A 17,626-nucleotide genomic window follows, 5' to 3' on the forward strand; every position below is an offset into this window, starting at 1 on the left:
TTTAAAAAAAAATTAATTAATATAACTTAAAAAAAATAAAAAATATAAATTTATTTAATCTTTCCAAACTTGGACTAAAAAAATCAAAAAGGAAAGTACATAATATTTCAAGAAGAGAAGGTGAGTGCGTTCCCAAACAAGGGTTTGCTTGAGATCATGATATCAGCAGAGCACACACGAGGCAGAGAGAGAGAGAGCGATGAATCAATTTTCAACGGTCATTGACCGTTATTTTTCCCGCCAAAGGTGTCCCCGTCTCAATTTCAACACATTCCATAATCATCATCATCGTTTTAGTTCGATTCAACGATCATATCTCCAACCCACTTCACACGCTTCAATCCTTCAAGAAGTGAAAGAGCTAATAAAGCCCCTTCAACAAGTTCATGCCAACATAGTCACCTCTGGTCTCTCTCAAAACATCTTTCTTTCCAACAGATTAACGAATTCATACGCTTCATGCGGACTCCTAGACGACGCTGATCAGATTTTCCATCGAATTCCCTGTAAAAATGTAGTTTCTTGGACGATTCTGATATCTGGGTATGTGAAAAATAGCCTTTTCGTCGAAGCCATTGATGTCTTTCGCGCAATGGTGGTAATTAGTGGCTTACAACCAAATGCAATTACGATTTCAAGCATTCTACCTGCTTTTGGCAACGTGGGTTTGATCCAGATCGGGAAATCGGTCCACTCTTTTTGGATTCGACACGGTTTTGGAACAAATGTGTTTGTGGAAACCGCCATGGTTGGTATGTATTCGAAATTTGGACGCATAAGTGTTGCTCGGCAATTGTTTGATAATATGTCGGAGAGGAATACTGTTTCGTGGAATGCTATTATTTCGGGTTATTCTGATTATGGGTTTGGTGAAGAAGTGTTTAGACTTTTCAGTTTGATGCGGAGAGATGGGTTTTCTACAGATTGTTTTACAATAATGAGCTTAATATCGGCTGCTTTAAGTATAGAGGGTTCACGGGTAGGCGTGGAAATCCATAGTTTTGCAATAAAAACAGGGTTTAATAACGATCAACTTGTTAGGACTGCTTTGATGAATATGTATGTAAATGAAAAATGCATTGAGGATGCTTATTTGATCTTCAATGAGATGGTTGTGAAGGATGTGGTTGCTTGGACCTTGATGTTAACAGGGTTTTCAAGTGGTCAGTATTGGAACAAGGCCGTAGAGCATTTCAATGAGATGATGAGATTAGAAGAATTAGAATTGGATTCTGTTGCTTTGACAGGCATTCTGTCGAGCTGCTGCAGTTTAGGAGCCCTGCAGGAAGGCAGACGGGTCCACGCATTGACAGTAAAAACAGGATTTTCACATGATATGTTTGTGGGATCTGCTATAATAGCCATGTATGCAAACTGTGCAAATTTAGAAGAAGCAAGAATTTTTTTTCAAGAGATGGAGGAAAAGGATGTGGCATGCTGGAATGCTATGATTGCTGGAAATGGGATGAATGGGTATGGTAATGATGCGATTGATCTCTTTTTGAGGATGAAAGGTTCAGGCATTAATCCAGATGAATCGACTTTGGTGTGCATCTTGTGCGCTTGTAGTCACACTGGGATGGTTGATCAAGGACTTCGTATTTTCAATCATATGGTTGAAAGTTGGAATATAGTTCCTAATTCAAGGCATTATGCTTGTGTTGTTGACCTTCTTGGCCGTGCAGGGCGATTAAGTGATGCTTATTCATTGGTTAATAGCATGCCATTGAATCCAGAGTTTGAGGTTTATTGTGCCTTGCTTAGTGCCTGTAAAGTCCATGGCAATATTGAGTTGGGGATTGAAATTTCAGAGAAACTATTTCAGTTGGAGCCAAATGATGCTGGTTACTACGCATTGCTCTCAAACATGTATGCTTTGGCAGGAAACTGGGAGGGTGTGAAGATGACTCGAGTGTCATTGAGATCAAAAGGACTAAAGAAGGACCCAGGTTTTAGTTCAATTGAGATAAATGGAGAATTGTACACATTCATGGCTGGACAGAAGGATCATCCCCAATACTCTGAAATTGATGGGCTATTAAATTACATGATACTAAAAATAAAAGAAGTGGGTTATGTGCCTGACACAAAATTTGTACTTCAGGAATTGTCAGATGACGTGAAGAGGGATATCCTATATCATCACAGTGAGAAGTTGGCTATTGCTTTTGGATTGGGGAGAACAAAGCCTGGAACAATCATTCGGATCACAAAGAATCTCCGAGCATGCAATGACTGTCACTCTGCAAGCAAGTTGATTTCCAAAGTTTTTGAAAGAGTTCTTCTTGTTAAAGATGCTAAACGCTTCCATGTTTTTCAAGATGGAGTTTGTTCCTGCAAAGACTATTGGTAACATTAAGAACATTAATATATATTGATAATGAATTCTTTTATCCAGTTATCAAGCACATTCTTTCAAGTTTGTAGTCTGATAGAATGATGCATTTGTTATTCATAAATTTGTGGTCAAATGCAGGGGAATGATTCAGTCATCCAAGGTATAATTATTGAATTATCCTATTAAAAATCAGTATTCATTTCAATGCTTAGTCTGGTTTATGGCAGTGTTCTGATCTGAGATTCATAGTTTGGATCTATTGTTTGTGCCAGATACTGGGTCTATTATGCTCGGGGATTAACCTGAAAGTTACAAGATCTGGAGGAGAATATAAAGAAGGTGCAATTCTTATTTTACAATTCTAAGATGGTAAATATGATTCGTTTTACTAAAATATCGAACTTTGTTGTGTATATTGGCTGTTTACGGTTGATGGTTCTTGGCAATTTTTGCAGTTTTGGGGTCTTTGGTTGGATCTTTACTATACTTCATTAAGGTATTATCATTACAAGACCAGCATTGTTTCAGTTTGAGTTGAACTGCCACTTGAATGCCTTTGGAGGATTTCATGGTAACCAACACCACAAGACACTATAGATACATAAAATCATTTGATATATATAGAAATATAGATGCATCTATATATAATACTAGATGGAGTGGAGGAATTAGAGAGTTGTCATAGATGAAACACTATACAGGAGAAGAAAAGTAAAGAAAATAAGTAAGTAGATAAATTGTTGTGTTGTTCTATTTAATGTAAAGGAATTGACTCAAGTAAAAATACAAGTTAAATTACTTTACTGCTATCGTTTTATATATCCGCATGCGTGTATATCTTTTGAGGTCTCGGACCATTAAGAATGATGGTGGGATTGTCCATCATCATATTTCAGTTTGTCACAAGACTCAACATGGTGTCACCATAAGACTGTTAAAAAAAAATATTTGTTACACCGGTGAACTTCTTAAGTATGTTTTCTTCATTGATGTCTATAGTACACTCGTAAGTTTTCTTTCTGAAATACTAACTGATAAAAATAACATAGTCCTACCAGGTATTTGTTATAAAATATCCAGACATCAATAATGTATACTTATTATTGATACATCCAAACCTTTACATTCCAACACCTTCTATGTTTTAAGTTATTTGTTAAAAAGGATAGAATTACAATGCATTGCGCGTGCATTGTCACTAGTAAAAGAAAAAAGGGAGATATATATTTATAACAACCACAGAATCACTTATCCACTGGCTATTATTGTGGGTGATATTTGAGGTGATCGGTAAAATTAAAATTGTCCTACCTGACCACAACACTGGGGTGATGGTTACTATAATAAGAATATTCATGGGTCTTTTGTTACATCCATTATGAATGTGTAATCATAGTAAATGACATATGGTGAAAATCACAGAGTAAACTTATTAAGTAGCAATTAATGACCGGTATAAAACTAACCACTTATCTACCCTAAAAAAAAGAAGAAAAAGAAGCAAATAATGACCCAAGACTACAAATGATAATGTATATATAATGTACCGACCATGACATCACACAAGGAATAAAATCACAATGTTACATTACATGCATTGGCTAACTTCTTTACTACAATCCAGCTTTCAAAATGCATAAAAGTTTACTTCTGCAACCAAGTATTGTTCAACTTGACACGCAAAACAACTTAAAAAAGAGAGGAAAAAAAAAAAATATATATATATATATATCAAACTTTGCATAGTTCACATTTCTGATAGAAATTATAGTTCGCAGCTAACCTTATAGGGTTAGTGCGAGAAAAACGAGGGTAAAATCACGGGTCAATCAGCCACTTCTTGAGCATTTGCACACTCAACTTCGATAACTCAGAAGACATGGACCAGCATCTCCTTTTCCTTTATAAGCTCAAATATGCATACATCACCTTCCTTGAGCTGGTTCGCAAGGACGAAAGAACGCCACCCTTCAGAAAATTTGTGCCTCCCATTGATAAAAAGTACAGTCACGTTCCAATCTTTCCCTTTTGAATCCCACAGGACAATGTGCGATTTATCTAGAGGAAAGTGCACCACAGAGAAGGGCTTGTCGATGGGCTGCATTAATCATTGATCAAGGATTTCAGATAAGTAAGTTCTAGGAATTCAGTAAAAGGAGACAAACGACCCCACACACGGACACATGCATACACACAACTAGTACAAATTTAGGATCACAAATTTTATGGCGTGTTCTTTTTTCCTTTTTTTGTTCTTCGTTAAGTAGTGATAAATTAAGTCTAGTGAACCCTTTTAGTGGCTTTGACTTTGATAAATTACACTCCGATAGGATATAATGCGAAATTCCTTACTGCATAGTGATAAATGTGCTTGTACGGAAGGAAGGTTGGACTAAGATGCTCAATTCATGATAAAGAGAATCAGAGCCAGGTGCTCTTATTTGATGTGCAGTTTGGGCAGCCAGGTCCTCGGGAAAAAAAGAAGAAGGTAATTATGTATTTACTTAGTAATATGATCAAATATAAGAAAGTAAGATTGAAACGCTTTTTAAAAATTGTTCCGTGTTGACATAAGCAAGACAGGCTATGGAGGTGGTGGTGAGATTTTAATTCCTTGGCACAACTTGGAAGTTATAGAAAGGTTCGTTGGGGTCCCCCCAATTCTATGATCTGCTTGAAACACACAGATTTCCACTAAAAAGAAGCAAGAAAAAAAATTGATGCCTATTAGACCTAACTTATTAGACTAAGAACAGTAACTAAAATGCAAGGAAGGATTGGGGATATATATATAAAGAATGAAGCATACTCACCAGAAAAAACATTTTATGCACATCATAATATTGTAGGCAGCGCTTGTAACAAGGAAATTTGGAGACAAATGAATCAGCTTTTTCCAGAACTCTAGCTCTTTCTTCTTCAGTTGGAGGCCGCATTGTCTGTGAATGCTGCTGCTCCTGTTTTTCACATTTTCTTTTCTTCCTTTTGCTGTTGTCTTTCTCCTCTTCATTCATCTTGAGCTGTGAATCTGCTTCCCTTGTTGGCTCTATTTCTTGCCCTTTAATATTACTTTTGGTGTGCTTGACCTTCCGTGAATGGTGTTTCTCATGTGTTTCACTCTTTCTTTTCTTCCTTTTGCTATTAACTTCTTCCTCTTCATTTACTTCAAGCTGTGAATCTGCTTCCTTGATCGTTGGGTACATTTTTTTCTCTTTAATCTTCTTTTTGGTGTGCTTGATGTTCCGCAAATGGTGTTCCTTGTGTATTTTACATCTCTTTTTCTTCCTTTCCTTGTTGTCTTTGTCCTCTTCATTCACCTTACTCTGTCTATCTGATTCCATGATGGTTGGGTCCATTTCTTTCTCTTTAACCTTCCTTTCGGTGCGCTTGATCTTCTTAAATTTTTTGACCCCTATTAATTATGACAGGTAAAGCTCAAACAAGTTCCTTCTAAAGCATATGCAATTCAAGATTCAAATACTAGCCTATGTGTGTGTCTATGCAATGCATAAATAAATGATCACATTACACATGCTTAAAATCCAAATGATAGTAGTTTTTAATTTTTTCAGTTATCCCACACATTGACATTTTTGGGTGTATGCAGGTGCAAATGTTTCTGTCTGTGCTGCTTTGTGCATGTGAGGTTTCAGAATATTAAATACACGATACCTTGAGCATATTTGCAAGATTTTGATTGGTGAAGTGGATCATCTTTCTTTGTTGGTCTGCCACATTTTCTTTTTCTGCTTGAGGCAGCTTCGAAAGTTTGTTTGCAAGGTTCCGGCTGACGAAGAATAAGGGTATCATTTGCTTTGTTCTTTCTTAAACTGCCAGATGTCCTTTTCTCAGTGGAGGCAGCTTCGGAAGCACATTTGCAGGACTCAGACTTATGAAGATTAAGGACTTCAACTGCTTTGTTCTTTCTAGGTCTGCCAGGCCTCCTTTTCTCATTGGAGGCAGCTTTGGGAGCACATTTCCAGGGTTCCGGCTGACAAAAAGTAAGGGTACCATTTGCTTCATTCTTTCTTAATCTGCAAGATGTCCTTGTCTCAGCGGAGGCAGCTTTGGAAGCACGTTTGCAGGACTCAGACTTATGAAGAATAAGGGTATCAACTGCTTCGTTCTTTCTTGGTCTGCCAGGACTCCTTTTCTCATTGGAGGCAGCTTTGGGAGCATGTTTCCAGGGTGCCGGCTGACAAAGAATAGGGGTACCACCAATTGCTTCGTTCTTTCTTGGTCTGCCAGGCCTCCTTTTCTCATTGGAGGCAGCTTTGGGAGCATGTTTCCAGGGTTCCGGCTGACAAAGATTAAGGGTACCACCAATTGCTTCGTTCTTTCTTGGTCTACCAGGCCTCCTTTTCTCATTGGAGGCAGCTTCGGGAGCACGTTTGCAGCGTTCCAACTTACGAAGAACAAGGGCATCAGTTGCTTCGTTCTTTCTTGGTCTGCCACATCTCCTTTTCTTGTTGGGGGCAGCTTTGGGAGCACAGTTGAAGGACTTGGACTGATGAAGGTTAATTGGATCAACCTTCTTTCTCCATCCTCCTCGTTTCCTTTTTCTAGTGGGTTCTGGATTAATAAGTTCTGAGTCTTTTAACTGATGAAGGTGAAGAGAATCGATTTCGTTCTCCGCCGATGTGCCTTGTTTAGAGGTGTCAGCTCCCTGATGTTTACGGGTAAAAGATGCGCTGGCTCTCTCCAATCCATTCACATCATAAATTTGCACGCTGAAATGTAGATTTCCATCGTATCTAAAGATTAAAAACTCGTCTTTAACTACTTTGTGATTTCTTACGAAGTCTGACCAACCATCTTGCAGATAAGTGCCATTTTCCTTCTTACGTAACACAACGGTCCAAAGGTCACCAGAAGGGCTCTTCAGAGTTGCTTTGTCAGCCGCTTCATTCACTAGATGGTTCATAAAGTGCGGTGGGATTTCCTGCAAGTAATGATTGCAAAGAAAGGAGGAGAAGATAGAAATTGACAGCTTCTGAATAAAGTGAACACACAAACATAAAGCGGTAAGTTTCACCAATTACAATATTACTATTTAAAGATCTTATCATATATTGATCATGTATTTCATTGAAATATCGTGTGATTAGCAATCAATAACTTGCAAAGTAGATTTATATATGGTGCCTCTATTTATGATTAATTTATGCAGTGATTTGCGTCAACTTTACCTATGATAGCCATGCATCCAATTAGGGTTATACTCGTTCTTTATAGAAATCTTGCACATTCTTGATTCACAGCTAAGACATTTCAAACATCTGGGGAAAATCATTAATTATGGCTAAACCCTCATTATCACTCACACAAAAATGCACATAGCGTCATATGCTGCCATTATAAAGTTACTGTTAAACAAATCTAAGAGTACAGTTAATCTTGGTGTTTGAAAAATGCAACACAGATGTCAAACTCGAGTCACCATTAATGACGCAACATGGTTTGAACAGTAATGAAACTTATAAACTGAACTGTGGGGTTCCAATTACTGATAAAAAGCAGAATTGATGGCCCATTTCTAAATTGAAGATTAGTCCTCCTGAATTTCTAATTGTACTGTTTTTAATAAATTGAGACAGATACGCGATCCGTGTGCAGAAATGACGGTTATTACCATTATTTGAAAAATAAAATAAAATGAATAAAAAACTTAAAATATCAAAATTTGAAGTAAAAAATCTAGACAGTTGCATAGGGTAACTTGGGAATGAAAACATGTATGATATAGCTTCAAAACATGTTATGAGCATAGTTGTCAAATCGGGATTCAAATCCTAAATCGAAATGGTTTCGTACCGAATTGCGAATCGAATCGAATTGTGAATCGTCAAGATTCGGTCACTTTTTCTATATTACTTAGAAAAATATATCTACACCCTTGAATGTTAAATATATCTTAAAAATATAAAATATTTAGACTTAAATCAATGAAAATGTTATTTTTAATGATTGTCACATAGTTTTAGGTAAGAAAGGTTCTTACGTAAGATCACTATCTTACATTTTACTCCTTTTTTTGATATTTCTTATCAACCATTCTTAATAAAGATAGTAAACAAAAACAAACTCTCAATTTCCAAAGTAATAATAATTTAACAACAATGTTAATATTTAAACAATAAGTATACATACTTTTCCAAGTAACAATGACCAAATATCAAAATTATTTAAGATCTTTTATTTTAAAAGCCTAAAACTTTTTAAAAAGTATAACTGACATCACACATGTAATATTCAACTATATTTAATTTGATAAAATAGTAATAGGTAATTCATGATGTAAGTTATTTTAATCAAGGTTAAAAACATGTTAGGTTTAACTGAATTTGATGAGATCCTATTAAAAACTCCATGATCACTAAAATGACAACAAATCATATATATTTATTGGTTATTTTGGTACTAAATGCTATTAGAAATTGTATTATGTCATTTTCATGATAAAGATGGAGAAAAAAATAGTTAAAAATATGTCGGGCACAATAATTTCATGAATTGTATGAATCGTGAAAAGTGAATCGAATCGTGAATCGATTGTGAATAGTGCAATTTACTATAGATTCACTTCCAAAATAGATTTATCCATAGATTTGTATCGATTTTGTAAAAATTGCGAATCAAATCGTACATTGAATCACGAATCATAACAGAGGTTATGAGCTGTGTGATTTATGTAATTGAACAGATATAAGAAAAAGTAAAAGAGGATTCAGTGAAATCCTACATCAATCTATTCTACACATTAGGGTAACAAATCATTTTAATCTCTTTTTTTTTTTTTTTTGCCCTTAACAGTTAACAGAATGAAAAGAAAGTACCCAAATTGGCCATATATATATATATATATATATCTATATCTATATCTATATTAAGCTTTGACAAAGAATCAAAGCAGAAGAAAGCAGATCCACTACCATTGAAAGAATTCAAGCATGCATGCATTGAAATTTTTTTTAAAAAAAACCGAAATTTCTGATTATCAAAGATCAAAATCAATCTATGAAACTGCTCAACCACACGTGCCTAACTAAAATCTATGTACAAGAACTCCGAAAAAATGCTATAAATTCAAACTTGATATGATATATGGATCATACTCTGAATAAATCTGCTCTATACATTTCATTTTCAGATTTTTTTTCTTTTGGATGTGTAGAAAAGAGGAAGATCCAACTTACCAACTCCACACTTGCTGAACCTTTGATAATCTTGTAGAAGGAAGGTCCATCATCCGCAAACACACTCTTGAAATTTTTTCTCACTGGTACCAACTCCATGGTTGATGTTGCATGTGAGCTTCAGAGGGTTTTGGGAGGAGGCAGGGATGAATATATATGTATGATGAGTTGTCAAGGCAGCTTAGGAAGAGGGACAGAACAGGCTTATGTAGCAAGCGTGTTGCCAAGTGTTGAATATATATACATGTGTAATGTATAAACTAGTGATGGGTGTAAATGCGACGTGTTTGTAATTTCTTTGATGAATGAGCGGTAATTTGATGAATGAGGAAAATTATTTAGTTATTTTGGACAGTTTGATAAATGAGGAAAATTATAATTGATGGATGCAGCACTTACGGGATGTGAAGGGTATTTTTGAAAATTAAAACACTTACGGGATGTGTGAATATCTATATTATTATCTATACTTTTATATACTATTATATAAAGCACACAGTTCACTTGGTGTGAACTTATGTCATGCATTTTTTTAATACCTTAATTGTCTCTATATAACAATCCAATTCTTTAATTTTAAAATTTAAATTGTCATATCTTTAGCTGTTTACATTCAAATTTGCAATTGTTCTGCATGTTTGTAATTTAATATTTAAAATTTTAAATCGTTTGATAACTGAAGAGTGGTTTGATGAATGAACATGATTTATCAATTTTGAATGATGTGATGAATGAAAAAAAATTATATCGTAAATATTTAGTGAATGTAAATTATACTTTTGTAAAGAAAAAAAAAAATTCACACTAAATATGATGTAGATTTTACATAATAAAATGAATAATACTGTATGCACCAATTAGTATACTAACTAGTGTATCAATTGATAATGTAACATAATTTAAAAAAAATTAGTATTTGTAATTTGTATAATGAGTGAGATCAATAATAATGTCATAATTAATATTAATATAATAATTAATACATTAATTAATATATAAAATACTTCCGTTATAAAATAGACACATATATGTAACCATTGAGGATAGGCATTGGAGTGCTTGAGGGATTTGATGGGTGTGAATGGAAACAAGGTTTAGCATTTGTGGACTAATAAATGACAACTCACACACTCATTAATGACTATTGATTAGAGATTGTGGCCTATTTTGAGAAGTAGGTTAAAAGTCACTTCTTAATTTTTAACTCATTTTTCTCTTACAAATTTTTTTTTAAAAGTCAAAAAATAATTTTTAACCATCTTCTCAAAACACTCCTATATTTACACTAAAGTTTGTTACACCATCTACTTTTGGAGTTATATTCAAAATCTACATTATTCGGGGAAGATCAAAATTTTAAAAAGCAGTTTCAGTCGCTGTAATGATTGCAGGGCATAAAAGTCGCAGTGTAATAGTTACAGCAATTGAAACCGTGATTTTTTTTTTTAATTTTTTGCACAATTTATAGAAAACTTACTAATACGCATATTTTTTCCCTCCTAGAATCACATTTATTAGCATTTAAAATAAATTTTGACCAATTGTTGTTAATTTTTAAGTATGATCTAATACATTTTATATTTTCAAATCACTATAAAAGGAATTTTTTATATTTTATTTCAATAGTTAATGGCTTTAAGAATAATTAATTTTAAATGTCTACATTTTGACCAATACCTAAACTAAATGAATAAAAAATATTCACAATTACTAAATGAAATGATTATAAAAATAAAAATTGTGCCATAACTAAAAATTATTTTTGAGGCATTTTTTAGACAATACTTTACAGGTAACTAAATAAAATTATTTACAATTAAGTATTAAATGAAATGATTATAAATTAAAAAATTGTGCGATAAATAAAAAATATTTTTGAGTTTTTTAAAGACATTTTTTAGAAAACACATTACAGTAACAAAATAAAAAATATTTATAATTAAATATTAAATAAAATGATTATAAAAATAAATACAACTACTGTTTATATATATTTTTTATTTTACATACTAATGTAATGAAATAAAAATTTTAAAAAATTATAAAGAAAATAAATTCATATAAAAAATTGTCTTTGGGCTTGGATCACTTGAATATTTTTTTTTAAAGCTTTTATTTGTTTTTATTTTTTTTGGGAAGAAAGTTATTCAGAATATTATAAAATGGTGAAACGGTGTATAACGGACCGTTATGGCTGTTGCGGTATCGCTACAGCCGTTAACACTAAAACGGCTGTTACACATGTGAATTTTCGTCACACTGTTATAGTGGTCGTAACCATCACAACCATTACGCAACGGTGTTATGTAGTGGCTATGGCCGCTTTTTAAAACCTTAGGTAAGATGCATCATTATTAAAAATTGCATTTTTGCGTTAATAAGTTGTCACAAAAATTGTTCTTGTTAGGGATTTTTAATGATAAATCTCATTTAAAAGTGTTCTAATCTAAGAAGTCTATGAAGAAATTTTTTAACCTATTTAATCCCATGTATTTATACTTTTATTCCATAAAGTTGTTTTTTTTTATTTACATTATTTTTTTAGACTCTTATGCCCTTATATTTAATATTGATTTTTAATGTTGGGGGAGGATAGAGAAGGAAAAGGACCAAGGCATAAGAAATTTCATAAACAAATTAAACAACACTGATGTTATTATTTTATATTATTATATAATGTGAATATATTTTTAATTGACAACACATTAAAAATAATGTGAATATTCTTTCTCATTTGATGTGAACGTTCATAATACATTTTCGAAAAATTCTCTCTCATCTAATGTAATGATATAAATGTTCACAACATGTAAACTTTCTTATTTTTAACTGGCAACACATTAAAAATAACGTTCATTAGATTTTTAATTGACAACACATTCTTATTCATAATATGTGGTGATGTAAACGCTTACAACATATGAACATTCTCTCTTACAATGTATTGATGTGAACGTTCACATTCGTATGTTTTAGTATGAATATTTACATCATGTAATTGACAACAGAATCACAAAAATTCATTTCAAATTAATGTGAATATAATGATGTGAATATTCATTTCAATTACATGATGTGAATATCAACATTAATAGGGACATGAAAAATTGAGGGTGTTTTGGTCTTCTTACTTCAAATAGGATCTAATAAAATAGTAAAAAAAAATATAAATTAGATAGAATAAAACTCTTAACAAGAGAATTTACCGAAAAAACTCCCTTTTTGTTATCTAATTTTTATTTAGCATTGACACATTGACAATATAACTAAAAATAAAATTGATGTGGTAATAAAAAATTACATTTATGTGTCAGCAAGTTGCCAATGCCACCACAAAAATAGTTTTTTTGTTCTCGAAATCTTTTAGTGATGACACATCAGCAATATAACTCAGAATGAAATAAATGGGATAAAAAAAAATTACATTTTTATGTTGATTTTTTTTTTTAGTAGGTAAGTTATAAATTTATATCAAAAAATAAATAGGGTAAATTACACTGACCTCCCCTGAGGTTTACCTTAATTACAAGGACTTTCCTGTAGTTTCAAAAATTACATAGACTTCCCTTACTTTTGAAACTAATATACAGATACCCCTTTCCCATCAAAAGAGCATTAACGATGTTAACTTGACAGTGAAATTGACCATAATACCCTTCAACCCATTGTCTTCCCCAAAGACCTAACCCACTTTGTATCATCAGCATCTTCCTCTCTTTACTACTCAATTCTGCTATTGTCTTCCTCACACTCTCTTCCCAAACCTCTCTAATCAAAAACCCAAAACCCAAACCAACAATAACCCGATCAAACACACACTCCTATTTCGACAATTGATCAAACACACTGTTATTTTGACAATTCAAGGGTTTAAGTAAGGAATCAAGACACATACTATTATTTCGAAAATTGATCAAACACAGATAATTCGACACACACACTCTCAATCAAACACAGATAACCCGATCAAACACACACTCTCTTCCCAAATTGGCAGTGTATACATAGATAATTCGAGCTCGTCTCCGAGTGTGGTTTTGATTGAGAGAATGCATCCCACTGTTATTTCGTCGCCTCCGCCGATAATCGAATCCATGGCTCTCTCTCTCTCTCTCTCGCTCTGTGTTTACTTAATCATAATTGTTCTGTGCTTGGCAAGAACATGTCCAACCCAAGTCAATCAGGTGCAAAGGTTCAAGACTAGAACAAATTGAGATTGAAGTTCCAGTTGACACGAGATCTCTTCATAATCTAGTTGAGAAGTCCGCCGCCTTCTCACCTCCTTAAGCCTCACATCTCGTATCGCCACCATCACACTCAACCACCACTACGATCTCTTTATTTCTCTCTCACTCTTCCTGTAACCGTTGTAATCGCCATGATCGTCATCGCGATCTGCCATCATTGCAACCCTCACGATCAAATCGCGACCATTGCGACACCAAGCTCCTCAGATCTAGGGCTTTTGGTGGTGGCGGCTGAGATGGATGAGCTTAGAGAGAGAAAGAGAAGAGTTCAATTTAGTGGTGGCAGCACTGGGCGAAGGTTTTGAAATAAGAGACGTCGGGGCAGCAGAGGACGATGGGGGAAGAGAGACAGAACACACAGAGAGAGTGAGAGGGAAGAGAGAGAGAGAGAGAGTACAATGATATATATATATATATATATAAGATATGTATTTTTATATATATATATGTATGGCGGAGGTAAGGGCAATATTGAAATTTGAACAATAATTTTGGATGAAATCAACCAAATCTGTTTGAATTTGGACGAGTGGGTAACATAAGGGGTATCTGCATATTAGTTTCAAAAGTAAGGGAGGTCTGTGTAATTTTTGAAACTGTAAGGGAGATTCTTGTAATTAAGGTATACTTCAGAAGAGGTCAGTATAATTTACCCAAATAAATATTATATTGAAACTCATTATACGGCCAAACGTCAGTTCCTATACAAAACATAATCTATCAAGTACATCAAATTAGAATAAAATTGGGCCAATGAAACAAAAACAAGTGGAACGTTTAGGAGGGATTCTATTTATACTCAAAAAATTATTAAGTATTCTCAATTTTTAAGTACATCTTGTTTAATTATTTAAAATTTTATATTACTCTTATTATCCACTATTATTTTTCCCAAATTATCCTCAAGGTAAACCCAAATAATAAATAATAAACAAACTAAATTATTTCAAATCTTTTCAATACAAAAAATAATTCTCAAATATAAATAATAATAAAAAACCAAACGTATAAGCACATAAGCATTATAAATATTAAAAAAAAAAAACCAAACTTTTCAATATAGGAAAAAAACTTTTATATTATAAATTATCTACAAAAATACTTGTGGAAAAGTAAAAAACCAAACTTATAAGCACATAAGTCTCTGGCACTAACAAGAAAGAGTAATTCTCAAATAATATATTATTTAAATGACAAAATAAGAATAACTTCAATAATATATTATTGTTAATTTAATTACTAGACCCTTTAATTTTTGTCAAAAAATGATATAAAAAATAATTGATGGTACTCTACAAAAATTATGAAGCCCCTTTATATGAATACTTACCTCATTTTTTGATGGGTTGCTTCAAAAAACCTATTTTGATTATTACTCTCATTCATTATTTGATTTTATTCAAACTTTTTTTTAGGGTTTGGGATTTCAAAATAATAAAAAACAGTGATATTGATGATAATGGTGAGTTTTGGTAGGGTGGATTAGAGTTTTGGACGGAGAAAGAAGAAGAAGAAGAAGAAAAAAAATAACTTTGATCTATTCGGGAAGAATGTACAAAGATTTGAATAGGAATAACTGATTATGGTATACCATAAGAAGAAAAAAAAAATATTTAGGATTTAATATGTGTTGTCTTTATTAGTAAATTCATATTAAAATATAATATGAATTAAAATTTATGAACTTAAATTAAATGTACTGAGACATATTTTAAATTCAAATAGAATGCCCCAAACGTTTAATAGTTTCTTAAAAACCTCCTATTACCCCAACAAAAATGCTAGAGGCCTCAAAAATTTTACCAAATGTCTCACATGGGTGTGGGACCCACATGGGACCCACATTGTGTGGGTCTCACACCCATGTGAGACATTTGGTAAAACTTTTGGTAGAATATTTGGAATCTCTAGCATTACTCTTACACAAATGAGCAATGATTCATACCCTCTTAAAAGTCTCACCCCCACCACCCCCTCCCCCCACACACGTGGGGGTTGGGGATTGGGAGATCAGAAAAAAAAAAAGAAAAAGAACAAGAAAAGTTAGCCAATCAAATGTAAAGGGATAAAAGGGGTGACCCCAAAGGAGTCTCAACCTTTATTGTACCCAAATATGGCCTACAGTTTGTGAAAATCAGACCCTGATTTTTGCAAAAAGCGACCTACAGTTTTGTGAAAAACCAATCCATAGCTTTGTGAAAAACCAGCACAGGATTTTTGCGAAAAACTAGCCCATGTTTGCTGGCCTGTCCAACTCAGTCCGATATTTTTTTTGGGGACTATGGAAAAATATCTGGTTCATAGGATCAAGTTGGGATGAGATTTTGAACCCATTTAATTTTGAATAATGATAGAAATTTTAAAAATTTTACTAAATGTGTCACATAAGTGTGGGTTTCATGTAGGTCCTACAAGACATTTTGATAGAAATTTTGATAGAATTTATGGGGTCTCTAACATTTTTGTTTAATTTCTAGTCTAAATTTGGGATGAGGAGTTTTAATGCTTTTGAATAGTACTGTATTTAAGGCACCAATTACCAAAATCTTATTACCAAGCACATAGGTCAAAATCATAATGTGAAGTCTATTTAGAGGGATGACTATGAATATAATTATTAAAACTGTAGATTTTAGCAATCTATAGTAACTAAATCTCAAATACCCATTTTATAGATTAGGTGCTCATAATAAATGTGAAAAAAAATTTAATATTATAATTCTTTCTTTGAAATGGTTATCAAAGGGAATAAAGTATCACCGAATTCATTTTATACTTTCTAAATAATAATTATTATTTTTTTTAATAAATGAGATACCATGATGGTATCAATTTACAAATAATAAATGAGCATTGTTATTGAGCTCTCTAATTATCAACTAATCATTTTCTTGACATATTACTGAATCTAAAAAATGAATTTAAAAGATGAACTTTTATATCATTTTTCATAATAGTACATATGCCACTTGAAAAAAAAACCAAAACCCACAATCGGCCGAGCTCGAGGATGGGCCGTGTTAGGCCACCCCAATATATGAGTTAGCCTCTGTCAAAGGATTGGATTGCTCCCCAATCCATTAAACCGATCCGAAAAAATCCAAAATTTTTGTATTATAATTTTTTTCCCTCTTTTTGTCAATAAATTATAAAAGTAATAAAAAAAAACCTTGAATTTAGGTCTTATTAGGGCTAAGCCTTTCACTAATGTTATAAGCCCACACTTTTAAGTCCATGAGCAGAGTTTAGGTTTCAGGATGGTTTGACCCAAGCCTTATCTATTGATCAGTCAAAATTTATGAACCTATGCCTTAAGTTTTGGGCTATGTTTGGAATTAAATATTTTAATTTAAAAATTAAAAATTCATTATAAATTGTTAAATTATTATTATTTTTAATTTTTACATGTTTTTTAAATTTTTTTTTTAAAAAAAATCACTAACAAAATTAATTCCCAAATACTCTTAGTGTTGGACAGACTTGGCCAATTACTAAGGCCAAGTCAAATATTTCTTTAGCTTGTGTTTGATTTATGGATTTGAAAAGAAATTTAAAAACAAAAAGAGAAAAAAATGTATGAAATTAAGTGAAAGGTTGATATAATTTATTCATATTTTACCTATATTTTTTCTTTGCCTTTTTTAATTCCTCCCTCAATCATTGAAGTAAACATAACCTTAGAGAGAGGGTATTTTAGTAAATATGAACTTAAATATTTTCATCAACTTCCATAACCGTTCCTAGGACAAGATCCAAGTGGCTTGTCGGAATAACCGTTTCACGCGCCCTCGAGTCCTTCAATTCCCCTGCAGTTTCTTCATAGGTAAGAAAAAGAAAAAAACCCA

The 17,626-nt window shown here is 32.8% G+C and overlaps 2 protein-coding genes across 29 annotated transcripts; one reads left to right on the plus strand and one right to left on the minus strand.

The window, feature by feature from the left end:
- The first annotated feature begins 110 nt into the window (after nucleotides 1–110).
- Nucleotides 111–9,846, plus strand: LOC114301284 (pentatricopeptide repeat-containing protein At3g12770). Of its 28 annotated transcripts, XM_082904886.1 has the most exons (8): nucleotides 111–2,349; nucleotides 2,477–2,498; nucleotides 2,611–2,677; nucleotides 2,794–2,834; nucleotides 5,946–6,854; nucleotides 6,948–7,017; nucleotides 7,161–7,362; nucleotides 9,513–9,846. In XM_082904886.1, exons 1-5 carry the CDS (start codon nucleotides 200–202, stop codon nucleotides 5,997–5,999), a joined length of 2,334 nt encoding a protein of 777 aa, XP_082761012.1. In that variant the 5' UTR covers nucleotides 111–199; the 3' UTR covers nucleotides 6,000–6,854; nucleotides 6,948–7,017; nucleotides 7,161–7,362; nucleotides 9,513–9,846. The 28 variants fall into 28 exon arrangements, with proteins under 28 accessions (XP_082761012.1, XP_028102036.1, XP_082761017.1 ...); XM_028246235.2 differs by having other exon boundaries at nucleotides 2,611–2,707; nucleotides 5,946–7,017; XM_082904891.1 differs by having other exon boundaries at nucleotides 2,794–2,909; nucleotides 5,946–7,075.
- LOC114301285 (uncharacterized) lies at nucleotides 3,847–9,743 on the minus strand. Its single transcript, XM_028246237.2, has 4 exons — nucleotides 9,535–9,743; nucleotides 6,011–7,280; nucleotides 5,152–5,750; nucleotides 3,847–4,436 (listed from the first exon to the last, which is right to left on the minus strand). Exons 1-4 carry the CDS (start codon nucleotides 9,631–9,633, stop codon nucleotides 4,209–4,211), a joined length of 2,196 nt encoding a protein of 731 aa, XP_028102038.2. The 5' UTR covers nucleotides 9,634–9,743; the 3' UTR covers nucleotides 3,847–4,208.
- Nucleotides 9,847–17,626: the final 7,780 nt, after the last annotated feature.

Source organism: Camellia sinensis, chromosome 2 (assembly GCF_055761805.1).
Source record: "Camellia sinensis isolate YWXY chromosome 2, ASM5576180v1, whole genome shotgun sequence".
NCBI classification, from domain to species: domain Eukaryota; kingdom Viridiplantae; phylum Streptophyta; class Magnoliopsida; order Ericales; family Theaceae; genus Camellia; species Camellia sinensis.